This window comes from Hipposideros armiger, unplaced genomic scaffold (assembly GCF_001890085.2).
Source record: "Hipposideros armiger isolate ML-2016 unplaced genomic scaffold, ASM189008v1 scaffold_26, whole genome shotgun sequence".
Lineage (NCBI taxonomy): Eukaryota > Metazoa > Chordata > Mammalia > Chiroptera > Hipposideridae > Hipposideros > Hipposideros armiger.
In genome coordinates this window covers 2776256-2803254 of record NW_017731376.1, presented here as the reverse complement: position 1 = coordinate 2803254, position 26999 = coordinate 2776256, and the positions used below count along the sequence as shown (strand labels likewise).

Genomic DNA, 26999 nt, shown 5'->3' with positions numbered 1-26999 from the left:
TTCACACAGATTACACAGGATATGACAATTTTATAGTTAAGTTATAGAAGTACTTACTTTACCACGTGAAGAATTGGGCTTAATGGTCTGCTGTCTCTAAGCCAAGTTATAAAGGATCGGGCTCTTTCTGATGAAAGTGTATCTAGCTCTGGAAGATGTGTCTGGTAACGAAAATATAATTAGGAAATTATTTCCTGTCTCACAGACTTTAGTATTATTAAAACTAAATCATGATTCCCACTACCACTAACCAATTGCCAGCACTCTATTTCTAGCCCCAACAGCAGTAACCAAACAAATGCAATTTAAATTATTGCAAATCTGTTTATATTTTTCTGGATAAGTCAATAAAACAATGATTACTATGTCACTAGTATTGTGTTGCAATTTTATGTTTCTTCTGAAGGAAATATTCAAATGAAGGGGGTTATCACTAAGTTCCAAATTCATGTAACAATTATACATTATATCCCTATTGTAATAATGGCTACTCTCAGAGGATTTCATGTTTTCTTTAGTCCTTAAAATTTCAGGGAAAGGGATTTTAAAGAACAGTGTGGATGTGTAAATATATTTAAAAACTGTATGCAAGACTATTTTTAAAAGACCCCAGAAGTCTATTTTTTAATATATACATACATACATACATACATATATATTTTCCCCAAAGGCAACTTAATAGTAAACTAAATAATTCAAAGTATATAGTATGTAAAAAATTTAAATAGAAAAGTTTAATTATATCTGTAATTTATGTCAATGTTTAAAAAGTAAAAGAATAAAAAACATTTCTACTTTGAGTTTTTTTCATATATTTTAAAAGTATATATAGCTACTATTATATATACAAACATTAAAAAAAAACCAAATAGGGCCGGCCTAGTGGCACGTTGGTTAAGAGCAGGCTTGGGACGCCAGAGGGCCCCGGTTCGGATCCCACATATGAGGGCCAGTGACACTGCCCTCTAAAGCTAAGATGCTGAACAACAGCTAAAAAACCTGGAGCTGGGCTGCAGCCCCTGCTGCAGTGGGTTGCCATGGGCTACCGTGTGTAGCCAGCAGCCAGCGTGAGCGGCCCTCAAGCCATGAGCAGCCGTCCAGAAGCTGGCGACTGATCTGCCTCGCCTGGGAAGAGTGCAATGATGGTGCCAACTTGGGTCAGTGAAGCAAAGTCCTCCACAACTAGACTGAAGAACAAAAAGACAGCAACTTGTCTGTTCCCCTTCCCCCAATTCCCCAAAAATCTTAAAAAAAAAACGTACCAAATAAGTCATGTTATGCATACTTTTCTCTCTTCAGACTATTATTTTTAATAAATACTTAGATATTATTTAATGCTACAAGCATGTGTGTACAAAAATATACTTTTATGAATAAATCTATGGGGAATATTCTTTGGAGTAGAATAATTTACTGTGTCATAAACTATGTGATTTTAATTTTAACAGATATTGTCAAATGGCCCTCCAAAAGAGTGTATAAATGTATACTCCAATCAACAGTATATGATAGGCCTGTTGATCTACACCCTCTGCATTACCTGTTAATTAAATTTAAAAATTGTGCCAATCTGGAAAATGAGAGAAATGCTATGCTGTTATTTTGTTTTCTTAATTATGAGTGAGGCTGAACATAATTTCATAAGGCCACTACTATATTTTCTCCCTATGAACTGGCTGTTCAAACCCTTTATCCATTTTTATTTTTTTTGTTTTGAAGGACAGGGGTTTCCTCTTCTTAAAGGTTTGTAAAAGAACTTTATATACCAGAGAAATTAGCCCTTTTTCAGTCATATGAGTTACAGGTAATGTTCCCATTTTGTTGTCTTTTGGTTTTATTTATTTACTTTACCAGGTAGAAACATTTTAATTTTATGCTCTCAGGTTTATTAATCATTTTCATCACTGACTTACAAAGGCCTTGCTCATTTTAATATAATGAAGATTCTCTTTCTAAAAGTCCATTTTTCTCACAGTAATTTGAAGTGTAATCTTTACCTGTTCTATTTTTCAGGAATTAGATCCATTTCTGAATTCTATTCTGTTCTGATTATGTTTATTATGCCACTATCATAGTGCTTAAATAAGTACAGCTTTAAAATAAAGTCTACTATTTTATTTAGTAGAACTTATTTTTCATATGCTTTTCCCCTTGGCTGATATTATTTTTTAAAACTTTCCCTTATTATCCTCATTTGTTGAATCAATCAACAACAGAATGTAGTGAGAATTATATTGACATTATATTAATTTCAGGAGAAATGACATATTTACAATATCCAAGAATAAGGTAGACCTTTTCCATTAATCAAATATAGAGAACTGCTTTTGGAATTATATTTCTGTGGTATTGGTTAACACATACATAATAAAGACCAACTGAAAAATTTGCTTATTATCAGCAAAATAATTTAAATCGGAAGGTACAGTTGTTGGAAAACAGTGTGGCAGCTCCTCAAGAAGTTAAACATTGAGTTCACCATATGACCCAGCAATTTCAACCCTAGGTTATATACCCAAGGGAACTGAGAAAACATGTTAACACATACGCTTGTCAACAAACTGTTCATGGTAGCACCATTCACAATAGCCCCATAGTGGAAATAACCCACCTGTCCATGAATGGATGACTGGATAAACACAATGCGGTATATGCAAACAATGGACTATCATTTAGTCAAAAAAAGAATGAAATACTGATAAATGCTACAACATGAATGAACCTTGAAAACATTGTGAGAAGTGACAGAAACCAAACACAAAAGGCCACATATTCTGTGATTCTATTTACATGAATTGTCCAGAGCAGGCAAATCCATAGCTATAGAAAGGACATTAGTGGTTGCTAGGGGAAAGAAGCGGGGGAGAGATGGGAGATACTGGTTTCTTTTTGGGGTGATGGAAGTGCTCTTAGATACTGGTGATGGTTGCACAACATTATAAATATACTAAAAACCAATAAATTATATACTTTAAAATGGTTAAAATTGTGAATCTTATGTGAATTTTATCTCAGTAAAAATTACAAAACAAACAAGCACACAAAAGTTAAAGCTGTATAGAACTTACTAACCATTTTCTGTGGTACTGATGCAAAATTAGGATACCCAAGCACATCCTTTATGAAGTTATTGTCACAGCTTTTTCCAACCCAAATGTAAAAAGCCTAAAAACAAAAAAACAGGATATTAAAACTCTTTAAACAGAAACCCATTACAGCTTATTTTCTCAAAATTATCAAGCATAATAGAGATAATTTATACTATTTTCAAATAAAGTAGGAACAAACATAAAAAGAAAAAGAAAACATAATTGGTACATTTAGAATCTACATCCAGGAATCTAGAGTGGTTTATATCTTTTTTGTTTCAATTTCAAGGCTTTCCAAAAAATATATTTTACCTTTTCCCTTATCTTTTCCCCAATAGGAATTTAATGTTTTAACCAGGATAACTGACTCACTGTACTTCCTATCCAGTATTTCTATTATGACTGTCTCTATTATTTTAACGAAGATGCTCTACCTACCGCCTCTCCTAAGGCTATTAGGAATCCTTTTCTTGCTCATATGGTATCATTTATGAAGCCATTTTGACCATTCTCTGACACCTCTCACCACCACCCCGCACAGTGACTTCTCCTGAACTCATAATCATTAATGGCATTTCTGACAATGGATGTAAGTGGAACTAGCTAAAGTCTTGAGGTACCTTTGAATTTTATAATCCTAGTTGGTAAAGTCCTTGAAGACAGACATTTATCTCTTTTCTTTTTTACTGGGGAATTAGGGGAAAGAACAGTGTTGGGGAATCGGGTAAGGGGAACAGACAAGTTGCTGTCCTTTTGTTCTTCAGTCTAGTTGTGGAGGATGTCGCTTCACTGGCCCGTGTTGGTATTATCATTGCGTGCTTCCCTGCTGAGGAAGATCGGTCACAGACCATTGGACAGGCGCTCAGAGTGGCTCATGGCAGCTCACAGCGGCTCATGCCAGCTGCCGGCCAGCCCCACTGCAGCCTAGGCCGTCGCCGGCGATTCACGGCAGCCCAGTTCCAGGTAGAGCTGTTGTTCACCATCTTAGCTGTAGAGAGCAGTGTCACTGGCCTATGTGAGATCCGAACCAGAGGCCCTGTTGCTCAGAGCTCACGCTCCCAAGACAACTCTTAATCAATGAGCCACTAGGCCGGCCCTATCTCTTTTATTGTATCAAGTATACAAAATCTATTACAGTAAATATTCTATGATGATAAAATTTATTAATCTATAATAAAATGATGTCCAACTAGAAAAGTCTAAAACAAATTGACCTCTTATGCCAGTTACCAATGTATTGCCTCTCAGCTCCCAATCCACCTTTCACTGCCTGTTCTGTGATAATAGAGCTGGACCCTATGTTTCTCTTTTTGTTGGAACAGTGTTAAGCTTGTCAGTAGAGTGTGCTTACAGAGCCACAGTCCATAAGGAAAGCACCTTCTCTTGTCAGCTTCTCTGCAGACAATTTTTGAAGAGGTGGCTGCGGTACAACCCTGTCATTAACATGTATTGCACCCTGAAAAAAAAAAAAAGGAATGTGAACAAGCTTACACTGCTATCATCACAGTTTGGAAGCTATTGACCACTAGCTCTTTAAGAAATACTGAAAAATCACACTTGAGAATTTTGCAGAATGCAAAAAATTATTAATACATTGCCACCTTGGCTGTAAAATCAAAACCCTCAAATGTATTCAAATTAAAAAGGGAGAAACACAAATATGTAAAATAATCATTGCATTTCCTCCCCTTTTGAGATCAGGTTATATTAAAAGTATGATTATTAAACCTGCTGCAAAGCAAGCTATCTTTTTATATTTCTCTAAACATGTTAGAGAAGATTCCAAAAAGTAGAGCTTTAACACAAGGAAGAAAACATACACTACATATCTGCATAATAAAAATATTGTTGGATACTAGATCCAGTTTACAATATAATCAAAACTGCACTTTGATCATATCAGGAACAGTTAATATCTACAAAACTTAAAAGGAAATGTCCACTCTACAACTTAGTTTTGCAATAAATATTAAAACCAAACCCACAAGACAATTTACTTCCCATATGAAACTATTTTTGAAAACTCCATAACCATAGATAGTATCTGATAATCCTATCATCCAATCAAATCCATTGCTAGTGTCCTTACTGTATTAATAACAAAAAGGAAAAACATATAAAAAATTGTTAATAAATGCATTGCCACCACCTTAGCTATAGAATCAAGACATTCAAATACATTTAAATTTAAAAATTTCAAATACACTAAAAGAAATCATACCTCATCTGTCAATCTGTCTATCCGGTACAAGTTGGGATGAATCATTTTCATTAGATGAACAAGTGGCTGACACTTGATCTGGCACATGGCATACACACGATCATCCAGGCGTGTGCTTGTACCAGTTCTAAATGCTTTCTACATAAAAAAAGATACACAATTTTCAAGTAAAATATAAATACAGTGAATAAATATTAAAACAAATATATACCATCATCATGGAAAAAGCGTGGCCTTCAAATCAGACAGACTTGCATTCAATTCTCAGTTCTGATATTTAACAGATACGTATGTGAATTACTTAGCTTCTCAGAGCTATACTGTCATCATAAGAAAAACAGGGAAATACCTCTAGGTTGCTATAAGAGTTAATTACTCTTAACACCTATTACAGTGCCTGAGACATGGAAAGATGTTCAATGAATATTACATCCTTTCCTGAGTCTCTTTTCAGAAGCATACTCGTATACTAAGAGTATGCTATCAGCACACCTTTATTCGAGCTGCTCCCACATATTGAGGACTGAGAACATAATGTTTTACAAGAGTCATAATGTATTTGTTTACCTTCATTTCCCACTGATCTTTCTGTTCTTCAAAACTTTTTCAATGTTAAACTGCATAATCCGCTAGTTAAATAATTTTTAAAAACCCAGAAAACCTAGATTTCATTTCTTCATCTATGTAACAAGAATTTTAAAAGACTTTATTAAATGTGTGTAGAGAGCTACCTGTTTGAGAAGGGCCAAAACATAGAGAGGAAACAACTTGAGGGAGCTGGGTGCTATCAACGCAGAGTGCTGTAAATTTGACACAGTTGAGCCATATGCAGACAATGAATCCACCACAGCATTCACTAAGGCATCTCTTGCATCTGACAGACTTGATGAAATGGCTCGATCCACAGCTAGAAAGCAATCAAAATGAAAAGGTATTTAACCATTAGATTCCAATGAATGCTGTAATAGTAAGAGTTACATGCATTATTTAAGAAACCAACAAAAATTCCATTTCCACAACAGAAAAATACATTTCACCTCCCTCACTTCAAAAGTATCAAATTCATTGCATATTTTTTCTGAACTAAATCTGAATAAATCTGACAATTAGAACAAATGTAGATTGTTTGGGACCTTCTTGTTTTCATGTCTTTAAGTTTAAAAACACTTAACCACTATTGGTTTTAGACATATACCATCCAGCTACTTCTGAAAAAGCTCTGGGGATGTTTCCATTACTCAAATAGAAGTCACATGTATAAAGTATCATTTATAAACACAATGTAAGTTCCAACAAAAAAGAAAGAATTAAAAAAAACAAAAACAATGGAAATTCTGCAATCTGTTATCCCTTGTGATTCTCTATAATCTTCTTTGTCAAAGCATTCCCACGTCAACAAAAAAAGAGAGCAAACTGAACATAGGTCCTCATGCAGACACCAAAGAGCTAGAAATTAGAGTGAAACTTATTTTCCTCCAAGTACATATTTTATTAAATAGAGATAACCTACACATATGCCCAAGTATAAAAAATAAAATTTTATTCATGGGAGATAATAAGGTTCATTTCATGTCTAAATTCATCTAAAAGATAAATTCATTAAAAGCAAAACACTCAAGTGTTATATTAACATCCAAAGGAGTTTTAAAAACTTACATACAGTAAAATTCAGTTTTTTGACTATAGTTATATAGTGGTTATATGTCAAATGCATAACTATGTAATTACTATCACAATCAAGATACACAATAGTTCTATCACCCCCAAAATATCTCGTGCTGCCTCTTTATAGTAAAGTTCTCCCTCTCCCCGCAACCCTGATAATCATTAATCTATTCACCTCTATGATTTTCCCTTTTCCAGAATGTCATATAAATGGAATCACATGTAGCAGCATTTTAAGTCTAGCTTCTTTCACTTAGCATAATAAGCATTACGAGAGTCACCCACTTCTGTTCACATATCAACATTTCCTTCCTTTTTATTCCTGAGTTGTATTCCATTGTATGGATATATCAAAGCTTGTAAATATTCACCAGCTGAAGGACATTTGGGTTGTTACCAGCTTTTAGTGATTATGTATCCCCTGAAGAATTTTAAACTGAAGAATAAGAAATATAAAAACAGTCCAATTCATACTGCTGTAAGTGAAAATGTAAAACTTACACTTTTTAAATAAGGGATTTCTAGGGTTAAAAAAAAACCCCAGGTTTCAGTTTTTAGGATACAAAAATGCATTTCACTCATTCCCTTACTTTTTTACTCACCCATGTTTGCCAGAAGGCAGATGGCGGCTTGTACATCCACTCCTGCGTATACATCTGCTAGTGAACTTACCACCGGCAAACAAAGTGTATGCACTCTAATTCTCCGCTCACCTAAATGGAGTGATAAACAAATGTCATTGCAAAACACATCAGACCAAGAAGGAAATAAACAGGTCAAAATACTATTCAACTTAGCATTTTGATTGGATTAAATTGCCAACAGGATATTGAAATGTAAAAACAAAGTTTTATAATGACCACGTTTTAAAGAAATTAAATACTTCCAAATTTCAAGATATACTATATTTTGAATATAACTGAGCAATTAGGTTCTGGTTTTTAATATCACTCACTCTAAATTATATCCAACATTGTAAAATGTCAGAAAACATACTGATTGTCAATGAACAAATGTAGGCCTTAAATGCTAGGCAGAATTTTTTATTTTACAAGGAAAAAATTATGCTAAAAATGGCATAAAAATGGCACGGGTTGTTTACCAGATATATATGATCCTGGAAATACAAATCTTCCACAAGTCAAAAAAGATATGATTTAAGCTCAAAAATGAAAAAAAAAACCAGAACATATATTTGATTAACTGATGCAAGTCCCATTATTTCCCACTAGATGCCCATTCTTTCTCCCCAGCCTGTGAAAGAGTGGGAGAATTACTGCTGCAGGTTATATTTCCTTTCTCTAAACATTACCTTTGCTTGACGTATATAATAGAGCTGTCTGAAAGCACACTAAGGAAGTATCTGTCAAACTTTCTTCAATTGACAGCTGTACTGCAAATCCAGCATCAGGATTGATGTTGGCAAGGGATAACAAATCAGTAGAACGAACAAAGAAGTTTCCGTGAAAAGTGTGCATTGAAAGACCTAGGGAAGAGAAGAGTTGTTATAAAAAATGAAGTAACAGTAGTGTCTTTACCTCAGGCTAAAGTTACTTTATAAAGTAATAAATGTCTCTGATATTTAATCAAAAGGGTAACTAAGGAGTAGGATTGGAGGTTTGGTAGAGGTTCTAAAATACCAATTCAAAAGAACTAATGCAGGCTATATAAAAGATCTAACATACAAAATTGAACAAATGAAAGTTACTGTAAAATTCACTTAAGAATTAAAATAACGGATCAGAATCCCCTAGCTAACATTCACATAAAACTGAGGTAATGTAAATTGAAGATTGTCCGATTGATTTTGAAGGCGAAGATCATTATTTGACCATTTTCACGTAAGATCTTCCCTATTCCTCTAATTTTCCTAATAAAATCATTTCCAAAATGGATTTTCTCTTAGCTTCTTCCTAATAAAGCAAAATATTACTTTTGCCCACTTGTTCAAATTACTTTAAAAATTGGGCAATAATTATTAAATAATTACATATACATTTAAAACAGTACAACTCACTGGCTCAAACATAACATTCTTAATGATGAACAACCATTATAGGTAGTCATAGGTAGTTAATAAATGAATGATTATTAATTTAATTACGGAGCATAATTTTTATAATTTCATACCTTTAGTACACCTTATTCTCATAACAGCTTCAAATCCAATTTTTCTTGTGAGATAACGTTTTAGGTCTTTTTGTAACTTTTCTGCTTGTGAAGGATTGTGAGTATAGTGGAAAGAGGGATAATAATAGATGCACCCTGCTGAGTACTTGGACATGCAAGCTTCAGAGAGAAATACAAAAAATATTAGTTACAGGAATAATAATATCCTACTTGTCCAACAGTAGTACAGGTTCTATATTACAAAGGAATCTAAGTCATAATGAGATAACCCAAAGCTGTCAAAATAAGGATAATACATAAATCTGAGAAAACACAAACATTTTATAAATATATGACAAGGTTTATTGTTGAGCACAATGGAAAGGGAATCGTATTTCAAAAATAAAATAGTAACAGCATTGTATATATTTATAGTACTTTAAAGTTTACTGGTAATTTTCATAGATAGCATCTAAATTCACATGTCTTTCTCCCCCAAATATTGAGAACTCTTGCTGAAAAGTTTAGATTTAATTTATATGCCAAAAATGTTTATGTAAACAGATAAACACAATGCTATCTCCTTACCTAGAGAAGCAAGATCAGAATACTGTGAACTTAAAAGGAACAGATCCACTGCAGTCTGCTGCCCGGAGCAATCTAAAGCGAGTTTCTTATAAAAATCAGTTGCAGGGCCAAGATGCTGTACAACCTAAGTCAACAGGTCATAGAGTTAAGAGCTAGAAACTTTGAATTATGCACATATTTCTACATCTCTAATAAGGAAGAGGATATCGTCTGTCCCCCTAGCAAACTAGGAGGTTTTTAAAAAATGTCTAGGCAGTTGGCACAAATTTACCTGTAAGAATAACAACTGCTAATATTTATAAAACAATTATGTGTTGTCACTGTTCAATATGGTTTATACACATTATTTAACCCTTATAATAACATATATTTCATAGGGCCATTTACATTTTACAGATGAGGAAACTGAGGCAATAAAATGATTAAGTAGCTTGACCAATTACTTAGTTATTGAGTTGGGGATGCTGGAATATAAACCCAAGCAGTCTGGCTCCAGAGTGAGTGCTGTTAACCATTATTATATACTGTTACGTAACAATAGGAGACCATTCTAGATTAAGGAAGGCTTTTCCTATTGGTAGGAGGACACCTGACTGAAAAGGCAGCCCTGGAGAAAGTGTTAAAAACCCAAGAGCCAGACTCCACGTTCACTATGCTACACTGGCTAACCAAATGTTTCAATCCTCTCAATTAGAGTGCATGGTTATTATATTAAAGTTTACTCAGATATAAAGGAATATGTATACCATAGATATTTAAGCTTTTGAGTCCCAGGCAGGTGGAGAATGTTTCTGAAAGTTAAATGAGAAAGAACAAAACAAAACTGTATCAAAAAATTCAGTAAATAGGGCCTGCCGAGTGGCGCGCTGGTTAAGAGTTGGCTTGGGACGCCACCTCTGAGCAGCAGGGCCCCGGTTCGGATCCCACATGAGGGCCAGTGATGCTGTGCCCTCTATAGATAAGATGGTAAACAACAGCTCAACCTGAAGCTGGACTGCCGCAACTTGTCTATTCCCCTCCCCCAATTCCCCAATAAGATCATTAAAAAAACCCCCAAAAACCCAATATTAAAAAAAAAAAAAAAATCAGTAAATACATGACATCTTCCTATGTTCAAAACACCTTAGTATTCTATAATGGGCTGCAAAACACCTTAGTATTCTATAATGGGCTGCAATGGGTCAAAGAGCTCAATGCTAGCTATGCTTGTTGATGACTTTAAAAAATATACTTGCCCCAATTTACTTTAAAATTAGCTTCTTTCTCAAAAATAATTTAAAAATACAATTTCTGCAAAAAGAAAAATATGGTGCTATTTTCTCAAGTAAATGGTGAATAATATTTAATAGTGGCTAGAAAAGGAAGGTCCTTAAGAGTGCAAGTTGATAAAAAGCCTGTTAAGTAAAATACATTAATAACAAGTAAAGTTTATACCCTTTGCCCCAATAATTTTAGTTCTAATTTGTAGAAATTTATCCAAAAAAACCCACTGAATATATGGCTAAATATTTATGACACTATTAAAACTATTTAATTCATATTCATAATTACTTGTAATGGCATTTTCTCATATATAAGTTAAAGCCAGATAAAACTTATGTACAGAACAAAAATGATTGTTCCAGTTAACTTATTATTTGAAATAGGGTTAAAATATGCTGATAAAATCTTCATGTAATATTCGGTCTTTTAGTCTTTTTTTTTTAATTCAAGTTTATTGGGGTGACAATTGTTAGCAAAGTTACATAGATTTAAGGTGTACAATTCTGTGATAAATCATCTATATATCACATTGTGTGTTCACAACCCAGAGTCAGTTCTTTATCCATCACCATATATTTGACTTTTGTTTTTAATAGTTAAAATACTGGAGACAGCTTTTCAATAGCTAGGAGGCAATTAATTAAATAGAGTTCTTTCACATTTACTAAAATATATTTCTTAAGAGAATTTTTAGGGGGCCTCAGAAAATGTTCCTAATATACTCTCCAATGAAAATAGTAAGAAGTACAGTACATATGCATGATGCTCCCTTGTGTGTGTGTGTGTACAACTAAATGCTATCATCTTGATAGTGAGGTTATTAATGATTTGTTTCCACTTTCCAAGTTTTATACAATGATTTGTATTACCTTTATAATTAAAAAGTTTATTAGTATGAACATATTAAATTGTATCTCAGATTTAGTATTTGTGTAACAGAAAAGAGCATTGGAGTCAGAAGAGGAAGTCACATCTTTATCACTGAATAATTATTTAACCTTCGGCAAGATAGTTTAATCTGTTTCCTCACATGTAAAATGAAAGGGTTAGGGTAAATGATTCCTAAATTTCTATGACTTGCAAACAAAGTAATAAAAAGAACGCACTGCAGCACAAAAACAAAATAATCTGAATTTAACTTTCTCACTATTTTTTGTTTTCATTAATGAAGTCAAAAAGTAGAATGAATAAATAATTACACAATCTCTAGAGGTAGAAAACACCATCCTGAATATGACAGAGAAACGAAACATAAAATACCTTTGTGCTCGATCTCTGATTAGGATCTTCTCTGGACTGCAGAAGTCCTGCGCCCAAGGAAGGTAACTGTGTCTGAAATACAGACACACGGCCACCTGTTGGAGACATTAATTTAAAGGCAGCCTGAAGCGCAGGACCAAGGGCACTGTGAGTTTCTCTCGTATTGGTGAACATATTTGGTAATGCATTCAATAAGTCTTTTATAAGCTGGGAAAACAAAGATTAAAAGTTGAATTACTGAGAAGGCAAAGCAATATTCTTCTTTAAAACATCTCAGAGTGTAATATGTGCCACTACATTTGAGGGACTGTAAACTGAGGAGTCAATAGATATGATACCTACATTGTCTACTGAAATGTTAATGTACCAAGTAAATGTTAAATATTTTAGTAAACAGTTGAAATAACAGAAATATTTTAATACTTTAAGAAAAAAAATCAATCTCACCTCTTTACTCTCATGTAGGTTCACAAGTAAGCTATCTGGTGTAGGTAGAAAAACATCTATAGGGAAAACATATTTAATCAACAGATAAATCAAGTCAAAAGAATATAAAAAAATCTTAGTTTTTATCAGGCCATACATGTAATAGGTACTTATCATACTGCTTTAATAAATATATATTCTCTGTACGTTTATATATATGTCTGTGTACATGCATAAGTACACATACACAGATGCAAAAAATTTAGAATCAAGTATTTTCCAGGAAACAATTATTTTTAAACAAATATCAAAGTGCACTGAATTATCCTTCCAGCATTATGAGAAGATGTACTGTCAAATAAAATAGCGTTAATTCCAAATTCTGTAGTTTGAAAGTATTATTTTATTCACAGCTTACCATCTATATCAGATACAATCAACATTTGAGGCTGTGATAATCCTTCTTGTAAATTGTAGAAATGAATAGTGCTATCAAAGGTCACGAATCCTATTCTTGTTCGTGAATCTCCAGGAAGCCTATAGATAAAAATGACAATTTTAAATTTAAAGTGCTCAGTAACATTTTATTTAAAAAAATAATAAAATAGTAAACTAAGTCTAAGAATAATTACATATGCCTTTTTATAGAGGACAGAAAAGTCATCTTTATCTAAATCAATATCTATCAGAGAACACTAAGGATGCAACCTTCCATCTACAGATGAAACCACTGCCACTTTTGGTTTAAGCTTCAGAAAACTGAACAATATTCAAATAATAAACCAAAACTAAAAATGTCACGATTAAAAATAACCAAAGACTTCTTCCTAATGTTCTTTTGAAACATACTTTTAAGTGAATAATTACTCATATTTTCAGCTCCACTATTACAAAAAACAGCATATCTGTTTAAACATTTTAAGAGCAGAATGACAAATAAGCACTTTCCTAGAAAAGGCTGAATGTAATGTAAATCAGATTATAATGTATAAAGTTTTAAATAAAAGCCTATTTAAGAAGATCAAGACATTTTAACTATCATTTATCTTTTAAAAAATTTGTTTGACAACAGTATGGAGGTTACCAGAGGGAAAAGGGAGTGGGGAGGAAAGTAGAAGAGGGTAAAGAGAGTCAAACATATGGCGACAGAAGACTTCACTTTGAGTGGTGAGCATACAATGTAATATATAGATGAGATGTATTATAGAATTAGACACTTGAAACCTATATAATCTTATTAACCAATGTCAGCCCAATAAATTTAATGAACTTAAAAAAAAATTTTTCTGCTGGATTTCAGTATTCAAAAGTCAATGAAATGCTACACCATAAAAGAGTAAGTTACCATTTCATTGCCATTAAGCTTTCCTTATGAATAAGATGAATGCTGCATCTTACAAAAGTGTATTTCTAAGTACCACTATGTTAACTGCTGTTATGTAATTTATTGTTTCACTAATGCCTTTAAAATACTTTTTATTATTACAGAATGCCCAATAGTGCACATCAAAGCAAGAAAAATTATTACCACTATGTGCATGCTCGATCAGGCTACTCAGATATAGTCTACAAGCTAGGTCTGAAACCATTTTATAGAACAAAATGAACAAGTTATGTGGCTGTTTAGATTATCAATACCGTCAAGATTTATAATATTTCTACAGACTAAACTTCTTTGAGATTTCTAAGGTCAATGAATATTGGGATCGTATGTTACCCATTAGAATGGAGACTACTGACTACCCTACCCAACTCCAAATTCATAAAATTGAGCTGGAACTACTCCAGCATCAACTTCCTCTTTCTCAAAGTTATTCCCATAACCCTTTCCAAAGACATGTTACTGTACTGTTGCTATGCTACTACCTCTACTTTACTTTACTTTCCTAATGCTTCTATTTTCCACTGTAATCAAATATATATATAGACAGACAGATAGATATATAGATACACATATATAAACAGAGAAAATAAAACCATCTTCCATTCCCAATTTTATCCTTTTTGTTTTGGGTAGCCTATTTAATTCACAAATAGTTATTCATCTTTGTTGGACTGGCTCCTATTTCTAGGGCTATGTCCTCATATTTTTCCAGTAAACTAACTCTTCAGTCTTAAAAACTATTTCTTTGCAGAGGAAAAACTATTTCTTCCACTGCCACTCACTGCTGAAGCTGTATCGGAAGTAAGCACTTGTGACTAAAAATAGAACAAATGCTATAATCAAGTAAAAAAATATGAAAACTCTAAGTTACTAACAGAAACCAAAAGCAAATCATTTAATATCTCTGGATTTTTTTTTAACCTTAAAGGTCTCAATGTTGTCAGTTTCTTTCACAGGCCAAGACCAGTGACATGTAGGCTATGGTGACTAGAACTAGCACTCAACAGAGCAAGGACTCTCAAACTCAAATGGAAGATGGGGGAGAACCTTCTAGAATCACTATGAGTTCTTCTGACAAAGTATTCATATATAACCTATCCTACACCTTTGCACATGTCAAAAACCACTGCAGTAGTGAACCACTCTTACTAACAGTCTTATTTCTTGTGGGTATTGGAGTAAAAAAAAAAAAATGTACAAAGAATTCTGTTTTCCAGAGACTTGGAAGGTTCATTTTTAAAGCTAGTTGAGGGTCTCTTCATGACTATTATCGGTAGACACATAGGCAGACTAGAGTGAGGTATAAGCAATCTATCCAGTATTGTTTCCACTTTCACAATACAGTTCATTATTAATGTGCCAAAATGAACACCTCAGTTTCTGGCTTCCTGGAAAATATTCATTACAAAATCAATCTCTTCCTTCCCTTTACCTGGTTCATTCTCTCATTAGCACCTTTAAAACTAATTTATGAAAAACTCCTTGCTCAGACATAAAGTATAGCTAGATTTCTCTCTTTGAGATTCTTGACACCCTGGCAAGTCAAGTTCTTTGGGCCCCAGTACTGAGGTCTGCTAAGTCAGAGGGACAGCTAGATGATATCCATATTCCTTACTAAGTGTTAAAACTTTTAGGACTTTATGACTCCGATACTATGTCACAAATCACGAGAATCCAAGTAGCAGTGTCCTTATTTGTAAGTGGACAGGAAGTACTCTTGGTGACAGATAAATGAAATCAAGCTTAATAAAAACCAACCCCATAAACTGATAATAAACACTTTACATTTACACACACACACACACACACACACACACACAATAAGTAAAAACAATTCTTACTTGTCTAGGTTTTCTAACAGTGACTGACACAAAATTGTCAAATATCCAGCTTCCACTGCGTTATGAGACACATCTAAAACAAACAAGTAAACTGCAGGTTGAGGAGGACGAAGCTGAAAGAAATAAAAATAATGTACCTTACTTACTTAGGTATAATTTATTCTTTTTATATCACCATAACACTGGATATTTACTAAGTATATTACACACAAAAAATACACAAATAGAATTGATGCTCTGTAAGGTTTATGTGCTAAGGAAAATGACATTAACTTTTTTCTTATAAAGCTGGTTGTGGATTAAGCATGATAAGGCAGTCATTACACAGTAATGACTAAACAGATGGGCTAAATGTTTTCCTGATAAAGTGTTGGCTGAGATAGCTTTCAAATAAAAATTAAACTTATTATTTAATACCAACCTCTATATCCCTTCACTATTCCTAAAAACATTTTTTTTTAATTTACATTTTTAAACCCGACAACCATTAGCTATGGAGTCACCTGGTGGTGGCTGAATCCCAAGGGTAAAGTGCTAAGTGTAAACAAAGTCCTTGCAATGGTAGCCTCAGTATGTTCAGTCCTTATCTGCTAAAGATATATCCTGAGGTATTAATGGGCTAAGTAATATGATGCTGGGATTAGCATTTAATAAACTTCTCAGTGGGTGAGGGGAGAAGGGATTGGAGTGGACTGGGGATAGATGAAATATATATAGCAAAATATAATTGTTGAAGCTTAGTGATGGGTAAATGATGGCTCATTATACTATTTTCTCTACTTTGAAGTACATGTGAAAACTGTTATAGAAAGTTAAAATAAAAGCATATATAAAATCCTTTAAAAAAATACATCAACCAGGGATCATATGGGTCAAATAGCAAAAATTAAAGATGACGTTTTGCTACACCTCTCCAATTAGATTAAGATTCCTAAGGAGCCAGAACAGAGTTGGGAACATAATCAGTTGTAAAGAAGGTAAGAAGTTGAGAGTAACAGTGACCAAGAGAAAGTTTACTATAGTTAATACGGAAACAGACAAGAAAATAGTAGTTAAGTGGGCAGGTGCTATATTTGACACAAAGGACCATAAAAATTATAAAAATAAAGAAATGGGCCAAGCATTAGAAATTTAATACACATTAGCTGTCCCCATTCACCTTTTCCCACCAGCAATAATTTATATTTTTGCAGACAACAAAGACTAGAAATAAGGATACAAAGGAAATGTAAGTTATTATAAATACATTTAAAATGAGTAGATATGATAAAAAAGATGAGCAGAACTTAGGCCAAGAATTCATTTTTATAACTAGAAAAATAACATGAAATCTTAGAGTCAGTATAATTAAAGAATAGGTAGATTTTATGATGAACTGAAAATCTTGATGTCTGTACTGGGTGAATCAGTAAGATTATCTTTAAGAGCAATTTTCGGCAAAAACATGAGTTTTTCTGTTGGACGGTCTTAAATATTAAATGGTAAAAGAATATTTATATTTATTCCATGCAAGTAATATAATCTAAATGGCAACAAACTGTAGATGTTAGTGCTCATCATAAAACAATAGTAACATTTGTTAGTGATATATATATGCATTTTTCTAGGACAGTGGTTCTCAGCCTTCCTAATGCCGTGACCCCTTACTACAGTTCTTCATGTAGTGGTGACCCCCAGCCATAAAATTATTTTCGTTGCTACTCTATAACTGTAATTTTGCTACTGTTATGAATTGTAATGTAAATATCTTTTTGTTTTCCGATGGTCTTAGGTGACCCCTGTGAAAGGGTCGTTTGACCCCCAAAGGTGTCGCGACCCACAGGTTGAGAACCGCTGTTCTAGGAGATCAAGTGACTCTTACAAAGAGTTTTCTATTTGTTAAGTATAAACTTTTAGCATTATTTTAAAAAGTTCATACTATGAACAATTTCAAAATTTGGACAAGAACTCACTTAACAGCAAATTACAAATGACTAATACAATTGATCCATGATTAATTTTAACACCAGATAGTTACCATGTAATCTGAAGAAGCAATGAACTCCACTGTTGAATTCTGAACTTCTGGTCGTTTATGAGGCTCTCCATAAGATCGGGTAAGAGGGTTATACATAAATTCTTCAGGAACTAGGTAAGAATTGGGAATCCAGTACAAATTTAGTAACACAATTTGTAACTAAACACACATATACATGCCTAGAAATAAACACCTCTATCACCAATATTCATATGAGGTTTATAATAGTTCTGTGAACATCTAATGGTAAAAACTAATTTCTCAAGCCCCCTTCTAAAAAAGAAGGAGGCCGCTGGTTAGGTCAGTTGGTTAAAGCGCAGTGCTCATAACACCAAGGCTGCCGGTTTGATCCCTGCGTGAGCCACTGAACTGAGCCCTCCACAACTAAACTGAAACAACTACTTGACTTGGAGCTGATGGGTCCTGGAAAAACACCTTGTTCCCCAATTAAAAAAAAAAAATTAAAAGAAAGTATGTATCAGAAGAATTTAAACCTTTCTAAAATCAGGTGAAGAAACCAGAATATAGGTAACCTTAGCTTTTTAAGTTTGTGTTCTATTACATCTTATGACATGGAAAAAAAATCAGACAGAAACACAAATTTGATAACAATTATGCTAAGATGTCCTAAGAAATGACTAAAGGGAACAAGACACATGTGCCTACATGTGTCCACACATACTGGCAAAGATTACACTGAGCTGAATGAGACAAATGTACAAACAGAAGACAATCTTAACTTGTCAGGGTCAAGCATAATTAGTCTGCAGGACCTCAGCCGTGTGACCTTCACTGCTTCTTTTATGAATACTTTTTACTTTGCCCTGTCACTTTTTCTCATTATCAATTATCCCCTTTTTGGCTAGCCAAATATCAAGTGTCCCTAGCCTATATTCTCTCCGTTAAAAGTGATATGAAAAATTTTAAAGCAATGAGAAGAACCAGATAATGAAAAAAATGTCAAAATGTTAAAATAATATTAAGCACACTTATTTTAAGAATCTAAAACTCACCATCATTGACTCTATAGCACAAATTGCATTTCCATCTACGTTGATCAATGAAGGATACAAAAGGGTTGATATATGTTCGACAAGATCGGCACCTCACAATGGTATTTGATGTTATCACTGGTAATTGCTAGGAAGTAAAATATAGATGCTGTAGCAGAAAAAGCATTCCAGGAAACAATGGAACACACACTGCTATGCTCATATTCAAAATAAAACCACAATTGTGTTTTGCAACTGAAGCATTTAATAAAATCCAGTGATGTGCGGAGCAACACAAGGAGCTATCAAGTTTTCTCCCTCTTTTGTCATAAACTTCATACACATAAAATAACACCAAAATACAGTCAAGCCAAATGTAGTAAAAGTAACTGGCTGACAAAAAAGCCTAGTTGGCCAAGAAAATAATATAAGCCAGAGCTCATCAGCTAGACTGAATCACAGTGGGAAAGACATCTACGCCACATAAAGACGCCTTTGTCTTTGCTGCCTGATGGCACCTGGTGTGGCCTCTCAGACACAGCTCATTAGACAGCACACAATCCTGATGGGAACCAAGGCCACAAGAAACCAAACAAAAAGTGCCTTTTAAAAAAACACATGTCTTTATGTTTAGTCTGGGAAAGGAACTTTATACTCAATGTAAGACATTTAGAAAATATGAAAAAAGATTTCAAAATCACATATTATTGTATTTCCTTGAATTAACCCCTGATAACATTTTAGTGTATTTCCTTCTGGTTTTTTTTTTTTTGTCTACCTATACATAAACACTTATATCTTTGTATTGTTTTTACATATGCAATTTTTATTAGATCAGTAACTCCACATCATTTGTGGAAAAATTAGAAAATACAGTTAACTAAAATGAGAAAATTAAAAAAACTCAGAATTCTATATCCCAGAGGAAGTCATTGTTGCCAATTAAGTGTATATACTTCCAGAAGGTAACACATACAGATTCTGTATTTAGATAAAAATTCTCACTTATGTATATGGCAAATTAACTATCTTGGTTTATAGATAAAAGTTGTAATAGTAATCACATTGTAAAGTTGTAAAAGTTATCAAATAGTATTTACTGAATGAATAAATAAATTCAAGGTCATTACTGCATATTATAATTATTTTATTTTCTATTCGCTTTGCTCCTTTGTATACATCTTAGTAGGAAAATGAGCTCCACGAGGAAGCTTCCTGACTTTCGGTATCCTTAGCATCTATCATGTTGGGCACTCAATCAGTATTTTTGGAAGAATGAGAGCAAAAAAACCCCAAAACAATGCAGTAGCAATAAGAGGGATAGAAAACCACAGGAGTAAAAAAGTATGAGGGAGAGACGCAGCTTGTAAAGTATAAATAAAATGTATCTGGATACATTTTATTTCTGAAGTTTAAAATTTTAGTTTAAATATAACATATTTGCATAAAATACCAGAACTATGTGTAAAAATCCAGCAAGCTAGGTATTAAACCAAATAGACTGTAGAAACTCAAATAAGTAATGTTTTAATTCAATAGATTTTATTACGAAGGTTATCTGTTTAATATAGTTAGGAACAATCATACAGTTTTCCTCCCTAATGGGACATCATTGTTGGTGCTTCTTTTATGTTTAACAAAGGACTCATAAAGTTTATTAATCCTCTATGGCTTTTCCAACTTCCAAAACCACTAATCTTTCAAAATCCAGCTCAGACTTCATCACTCATAGAAAATTTTTGCGAGGTACCCAGAGGAACTTACTTCTCAAACTATACTCACTACCTAAGTATCTTATAGAATTTTATTAGTTACATGTATTAATTATCCTGCATTGTAATTGTTCTTACATCTTTATCCTGTTAGATAAGAATTTCTTAGTGGCAAGGTCAATGACTTAATTATCTGTATATTTACCATTCTTAGTTTAGGGCCTATCACAAAGTAAGTGCTCAGAAAATGTTGGCTGAATTGAATCTGACAGAAATAATGATTTCTAACTTCAAATAAAAGAACAAAATATATTCTAAGAAAATACACAATCTAAATACCTTGCACATAAGCACACATCAGTACCCACAAATATTTTAAAATATGTTTGTTACTTTACCGTTAGGTCTCTGAAGGGATGTAACAACAATCCTAAAGGAAGCTTAGCTTTATTCAGTAAAACCTGTGTCTGTGGAATATTTGTCAAAGTACACCGAAACGAGCTGCAAAAAATATAGACAACACAGACTGCGTTAGCTATCAGAAAAAATATCCTGAAGCAGATAGTTGCTGTAGATAATTACAAGAACCTTTAAAGGCATTAGTGAAAATCATTTTGGGTATATTCTGTAACTATAACTAGGAAGGTCCTGATTTAAAAGGTCCTGATACATACACACACACACACACACACACACACACACACACACACACGAACACGCATAATACATGTCAAAAGACCTAAATCACGGACTCAGCATTTTCATGGTGAAGAACAATTACTCCATTATGACTAGCATGTAGGGCATTAATAGGAGGCAGTGGAAAACTTTCATGAAGAAAAGGCACACCTCTGCATCTTTTTTTTTTTAAGATTTTATTGGGGAATTGGAGGAGGGAACAGCGCTGGAGATTTGGGGGAGGGGAACAGACAAGTTGCTGCCCTTTTGTTCTTTAGTCTAGTTGTGGAGGACGTTGCTTCACTGGCCCATGTTGGTGTTATCATTGTGCTCTTCCCAGGAGGCAGTTGCTCATGTAGGATCCAAACTGTGGCCGTGCTGCTCAGAGCTGGTGTCCCAAGCCAATTCCTAACCAATGTGCCACTCGGCCGGCCCGCATACCTCTGCATCTTTAGAAATGTTGTTCCTGCCCATTTTTCACCTGTTGAACTCCCGAGTCTCATCAAAGTTATTGCTTCTTCTCAAACCACCCTCACCCCAATCACGAGTCAGAAGGAACGGCTTCTTCCTCTGTGCACTAGATGTTTATGCTTCTGTGGTATCAATTACACTGATTTGCTTTAGTTGGTTGTGTACCTTGTCTGTCTTTTCCACTTGAGATCAGAGATTATTTTGTCCCGTGTCACTGTCATACTATTCCTCTCATACAGTAAATGCTTGTAACTTATTAAGTTCGAAGTTAAGGTCAGTAGACACAGAATCAAGAAAGTGGCCGTCAAAGAGGTAAGAAGCAGAAGTATGGAAACCGGGAAAGGAATTTTAAGAGTGGTTCATAGCATGTAGAGATAGCCGGATGTGTCCTGATGCAGGCCGGTGGTGCTCCTTGAACACAACATGTGGGTTCCTGCTCTCGGACCTCCGCAGGCAGCCTGGCACTCTGTTTCCCAGAGTCACATGGCTTACTCTCTCACTTTACTCAGATCTCTACTCAAATGTTAACGCCTTGGGAAAAACTGTCATGACTCCTCAATTAAAAACAGTCACCCTCCACCCTTCCTATTCCCTACTTCATAGTAATACTCTGACATTGCGTTACATACTCATTGGTTTGATTGTTCAGAGTATGTCTTCCCTAATTGGACATAGGCTGCATGAGATAGAGCTTTGTCCTATTTACTGCTTCATCCCCAGCACCAGAAACAGTGCCTGGCACTTAACTTAGAAAGCATTCAGTCAGTATTTTTTGAATGGCTATCTTAATAGTAGGCATAATTATTATTTCTGTTTTACAGTTGACAATACTAAGGATGAGAGGTTACGTAATTGGCACAAAAATCTCATAGCTACTTATCAATGTAATTATAGTAAGAACCTAGGTAATGTCCGCCTCTAAAGCCTGTACTAATTACTCTGCTTTGCTATTTTGATAAGACAGAGATACTTTCACAGAAAACACATAACTAAGTAGAAACACACACACCATTCCCTACCTATGCACTCTTACACATATACATATCCTACATTCACCTACTTAGGGAATGCCTAATTCACAGGACAAGGCCATAATGTATACACTTATCAAACTGACAGCAGCTTACACCTAGAAGGATGGACAACTATTTTCAATATGGACTCAATGGTTATATATTTTTTAAGGAAATGATCTTGGCACTGCCTTAGGCACTGATGGGGGATTGGTGGTAGAGTATGGCAGAGGAAGGGGAACCCTTGGAGCAACTCCATTTTCTGTATTGGAAACTAAGATTTTGGGTGAAAAAAGAGAAGCTTATAGTTTATTAAAAAGCTAGAAATCTATTGCCTTAAAAAAGGAAAATATTGGCTCTAAAGGATACCAACTCTTTTTTCTTTCTTTCTTTCTTTTTTTAAAAGATTTTTATTGGGGAATTGGGGGATGGGAACAGTCCTGGGGAATTGGGGGAAGGGGAACAGACAAATTGCTGTCGTTTTGTTCTTCAGTCTAGTTGTGGAGGACGTTGCTTCACTGGCCCAAGTTGGTACCATCATTATGCTCTTCCCGGGCGAGGCAGATCAGTCGCCGGCTTCTGGACGGCCGCTCACTGCGGCTGCTGGCCGCTCACGCTGGCTGCTGGCTACATATGGTAGCCCATTGCAACCCACTGCAGCAGGGGACTGCAGCCCACGCCATCGCCAGCGACCCACGGCCGCCCAGCTCCAGGTTGAGCTGTTGTTCAGCATCTTAGCTGTAGCTGTAGAGGGCAGTGTCACTGGCCCTCATATGTGGGATCCGAACCGGGGCCCTCTGGCGTCCCAAGCCAGTTCTTAACCATCGCGCCACTCGGCCGGCCCAAGGATACCAACTCTTAATGCAAGGAAGAAGATACTGTTGTTTTGTGAATCAGAGTTTAGTTTATAAAGAGGAGAAATTCCAGGAGCATGAGGATGTCTTCGGGTGCAGAGGATTATCCTAGTACAGAGAACAGAAGTACTGCAAGCATGCAAGAACAGAGAGCTTTTGGTCTGGGAGGCCGTGTGAGGTTACATAACAGACCTCATCTTCCCAGAGGATACACCAGGGTTTAGTGGCCACCAGATGCAGGCTGCCAGCTAAACTTCCCCATGAAGTGAGGAGATACTCAACAAAGGAAATCTAAATCTAAATTCAGGCTGGATAAATCAGCCTATGAATAACAGTCTTCACATTCTATACTAAGCGGAAAAAGAAAATTCAGAGATAAACCATTTATCTAAACCTGTTCTTGAGATTACATAACTCTGTGTCCTTTTCAAGCAAGGATTAAAGGGCATAAAAATTTAAAGTTACCGCTTTATTTAAAAGACACCAGAAGTTATTACTGGTGAAAAGTGAGGAAAAGAAATTTAAGAAAAGAAAAATATAGTTAGATTTGGGTTCCTGAAACCCTTCACTCAAAAATAAAAAAATTTCCTTAGCATTAGCTAATGTGAATGGGATGGAATGGAGACATAGCTGGCACAGGAACAGACAACCTGCACTGAATTTTACATCCAGAACTTCTATACGAACTAAAATAGAAGTGTCCACATTAACAAAATTTCCAATCAAGGCATTAATATCATATTACTTTTGTTATTTTTGAGAGATATACAATGCTTTTGACAGAATATGTTACTTAGTAAAGATTACAAAATAAATACTTACTCTGGGCTACAGTTTAATTTTTTGAGGTCTAAATTCAAGTTAGGTACAGGAGCCCAAACAGGAGTCGTGGGTAAAATATTCCTCTCCTGGGTGAGGTTTACAGGTCTTAGGCTTTCTGGTTGTGCAGCACTCTGAAGACTCAGTCCTCCGAAACTGGAGGACAGCTGGTTCATACCAGGATACTGCTGAGAGGGCAATTCAAAACAAAACAACATAAAAAACATGAATAAAATTCATCATACTATATATAGGATTTTAACATATAGAAAAAGGAGATAAGAAAATTTAAATCTGGCTTGGTAATAGTAGAATGAATTAATAGGGCAGTTCAATTTAGAGCATTCTTATAAAGAAAAAAAACCCCTCAAAACAAAAATACTGAATAAATTAAAATCTTATTAGCATGGTTAAACCTCACAACAAAATTTTAGCAACAACGCTTTTCAATATCAAGAATTTGGTTTCTCTGAATATAGGCCATAGAGGAAAGGCAGGATAAATGCTTATGTTTTCAAGTTTTTTCAATTATCAATATTCAGGATAATGAGTTGGTATCACAGAAATGTACAATTATATTCAATGAATTTTGCCTTGCTCAGTTTTGTTTCCTTTATTATATTTTTAGTATTATGACTTCATGGCTTTTTATTAACTCAAAGTGATTTAATGAATTAGTTATTCATTCTGATGTTCAAACCACCCAGTCTTTGGCTAGTGAGAACCCCTTCCAGCTGTCCTCAGTGTCCTTTTGATATAAACCTATCAATCTTTGTTTCCTTGCTTCTTGGCATAACAATTTCTACTATTTCTCCTTCAGACTTCAAATTGGTCATATATCCAAAAAGGAAACTTGGTTCCTTTTAAATAGAGATGGTATCTAGATACTGTAATCTGAGCAATAAGAGTGTTCACTGCTAGTGTGATATTTAGTGCTTCCAATTTTACAATAGGTAGAGATACAAAACACACATTTTTAAATAGAGGGGAAAAAAATAAGTTTACAATGGCATTTCCTATTCAAATTTAAGATGTTTGAGTTTTAAATTAAGTTCTTTGATTTTACACCTGTATCTCCTCCTTTGCTCAAAATCTTGATTCTTAACTATTTTGGGTGGAAAAATGAAATTATTTACATTATGTACCAAAATAAAACCTTAAATGGATCAAAGATGCAAATTTGAAATCACAAAAGAACTAAAAAAATATATGGCTGTAATCTTTTCCTAATGTTAAGGTTGAAAAGACCTTTTAAAGAATACAAACAAAGGTTAAAAAACAAAAGAAATTATCACTATATAAAATTTAAATATTTCTCCAATGCCAAGAAAATACCATTAAAATTAAAAACAAATGTAAAGGTGTGTGTGGGGGGGATTGCAATACATGAGACAAAAGGTTAATATACTCATTACAAATAGCTTTTACAAACCAGAGGGACTGAACAGAATGGTCAAATATAAACAGGGATTTTGGTAAAGAAACAAATGACTAACTATGGGAAAAAATACAATATTTTTGCTTATATAAAACAATTCTTGGTGTACTTAGTAATATACAGAAGTGGGCAGTCATATACACTTTTACTGAGAATGTAAACTGGCACATTATTTCTCCATACCTGATCACCAAATACTGATCAACTACTGCTTGACTATATCACCATTTGGCTATCAGGCACTTTAACTTAACATGGCCAACTTGATTCCCATTCCCAGACATATTCCTCTGTCTTCACCATTTAAATAAATACACTACCCTCTACCCAGTTACTCTGCCAAAAACCCAAGAGTTATCCTTGATGCTTTCCTTTCTCTCACCCACCACATCCAATCCGACAAGTAAAAAGATAATCCCTTATCCATCCACTTTTCACTACCTCCTCTGATACCACCTTAGAACAAAGTACAATCATCTATTTCCGTGATTACAGCAAAAGTTTCCATTTGTTTCCGTTTCCATTTTTGTCTTTTTAAAGACTTCTATCCTTAATCCATTCTTCATACACCAGACCCCAAAATGATTCTCTAAACATGTAATCAGATATTATTCCTTTACATAAAATCCTCAAATTCTCCCCTTTGCTTTGGGATAAAACCCAAGCTGCTGACTCTGGTCCTTCCCTAGCTCTCCAATCTCATTTCTATTACTCTTCTCATTGTTGACTGGGTTCCAGCCACGGTGGGCCTTCATTCCTGTAACACGTCAAAGTTGCTTCTGTCTTAAGTCTTGGCAGGTGTGTTTCCTCAGCCTGAAATGCTCTATCCCACATTTTTCCATGGCTGGCTTTTCCTGTCATTTAAATGTTAGTTCAAACGTAACTTCTACAATGAGGCCTTTCCTGAGTAGCCAATGTATATCTCCAACCCCAGCAATTTCTTCTATATGCCTATTTCACAGCACTTGTAAGTATTTGAAATATCTCATGATTAGTGATTTACTTTTTATTGTCCTATCAATCCTGCTCTCACACCAAGTTTCTTGAGAGCAGGAATTTTGTTTACTGTATTTGCCGGCGTATAAGACGATTTTTTGGCCCTGAAAAATATGCCTCCAAGTGGGGGGTCGTCTTATACGCCAGGTACACTTCAGATAGA

General features: G+C 34.5%; 1 protein-coding gene across 5 annotated transcripts in view; it reads right to left on the bottom strand.

The window, feature by feature from the left end:
• Positions 1-26999, bottom strand: part of SEC24B (SEC24 homolog B, COPII component) — an 80957-nt gene that overhangs the window by 1676 nt on the left and 52282 nt on the right. For 3 of the 5 annotated variants that reach the window (XM_019636032.1, XM_019636034.1, XM_019636036.1), the window contains 17 exons: positions 24406-24590; positions 20966-21068; positions 18877-19003; positions 17864-17973; positions 15847-15959; positions 13040-13158; positions 12643-12698; positions 12196-12402; positions 9673-9796; positions 9106-9264; positions 8288-8461; positions 7578-7688; positions 6042-6217; positions 5311-5448; positions 4441-4545; positions 3073-3165; positions 58-161 (listed from right to left, as the gene is read on the bottom strand). In XM_019636032.1, the coding sequence (XP_019491577.1) occupies positions 58-161; positions 3073-3165; positions 4441-4545; positions 5311-5448; positions 6042-6217; positions 7578-7688; positions 8288-8461; positions 9106-9264; positions 9673-9796; positions 12196-12402; positions 12643-12698; positions 13040-13158; positions 15847-15959; positions 17864-17973; positions 18877-19003; positions 20966-21068; positions 24406-24590 (2204 nt within the window). The remainder of the gene's footprint in view (positions 1-57; positions 162-3072; positions 3166-4440; positions 4546-5310; positions 5449-6041; positions 6218-7577; positions 7689-8287; positions 8462-9105; positions 9265-9672; positions 9797-12195; positions 12403-12642; positions 12699-13039; positions 13159-15846; positions 15960-17863; positions 17974-18876; positions 19004-20965; positions 21069-24405; positions 24591-26999) is intronic. The other 2 variants (XM_019636033.1, XM_019636035.1) reach the window with 1 other exon arrangement.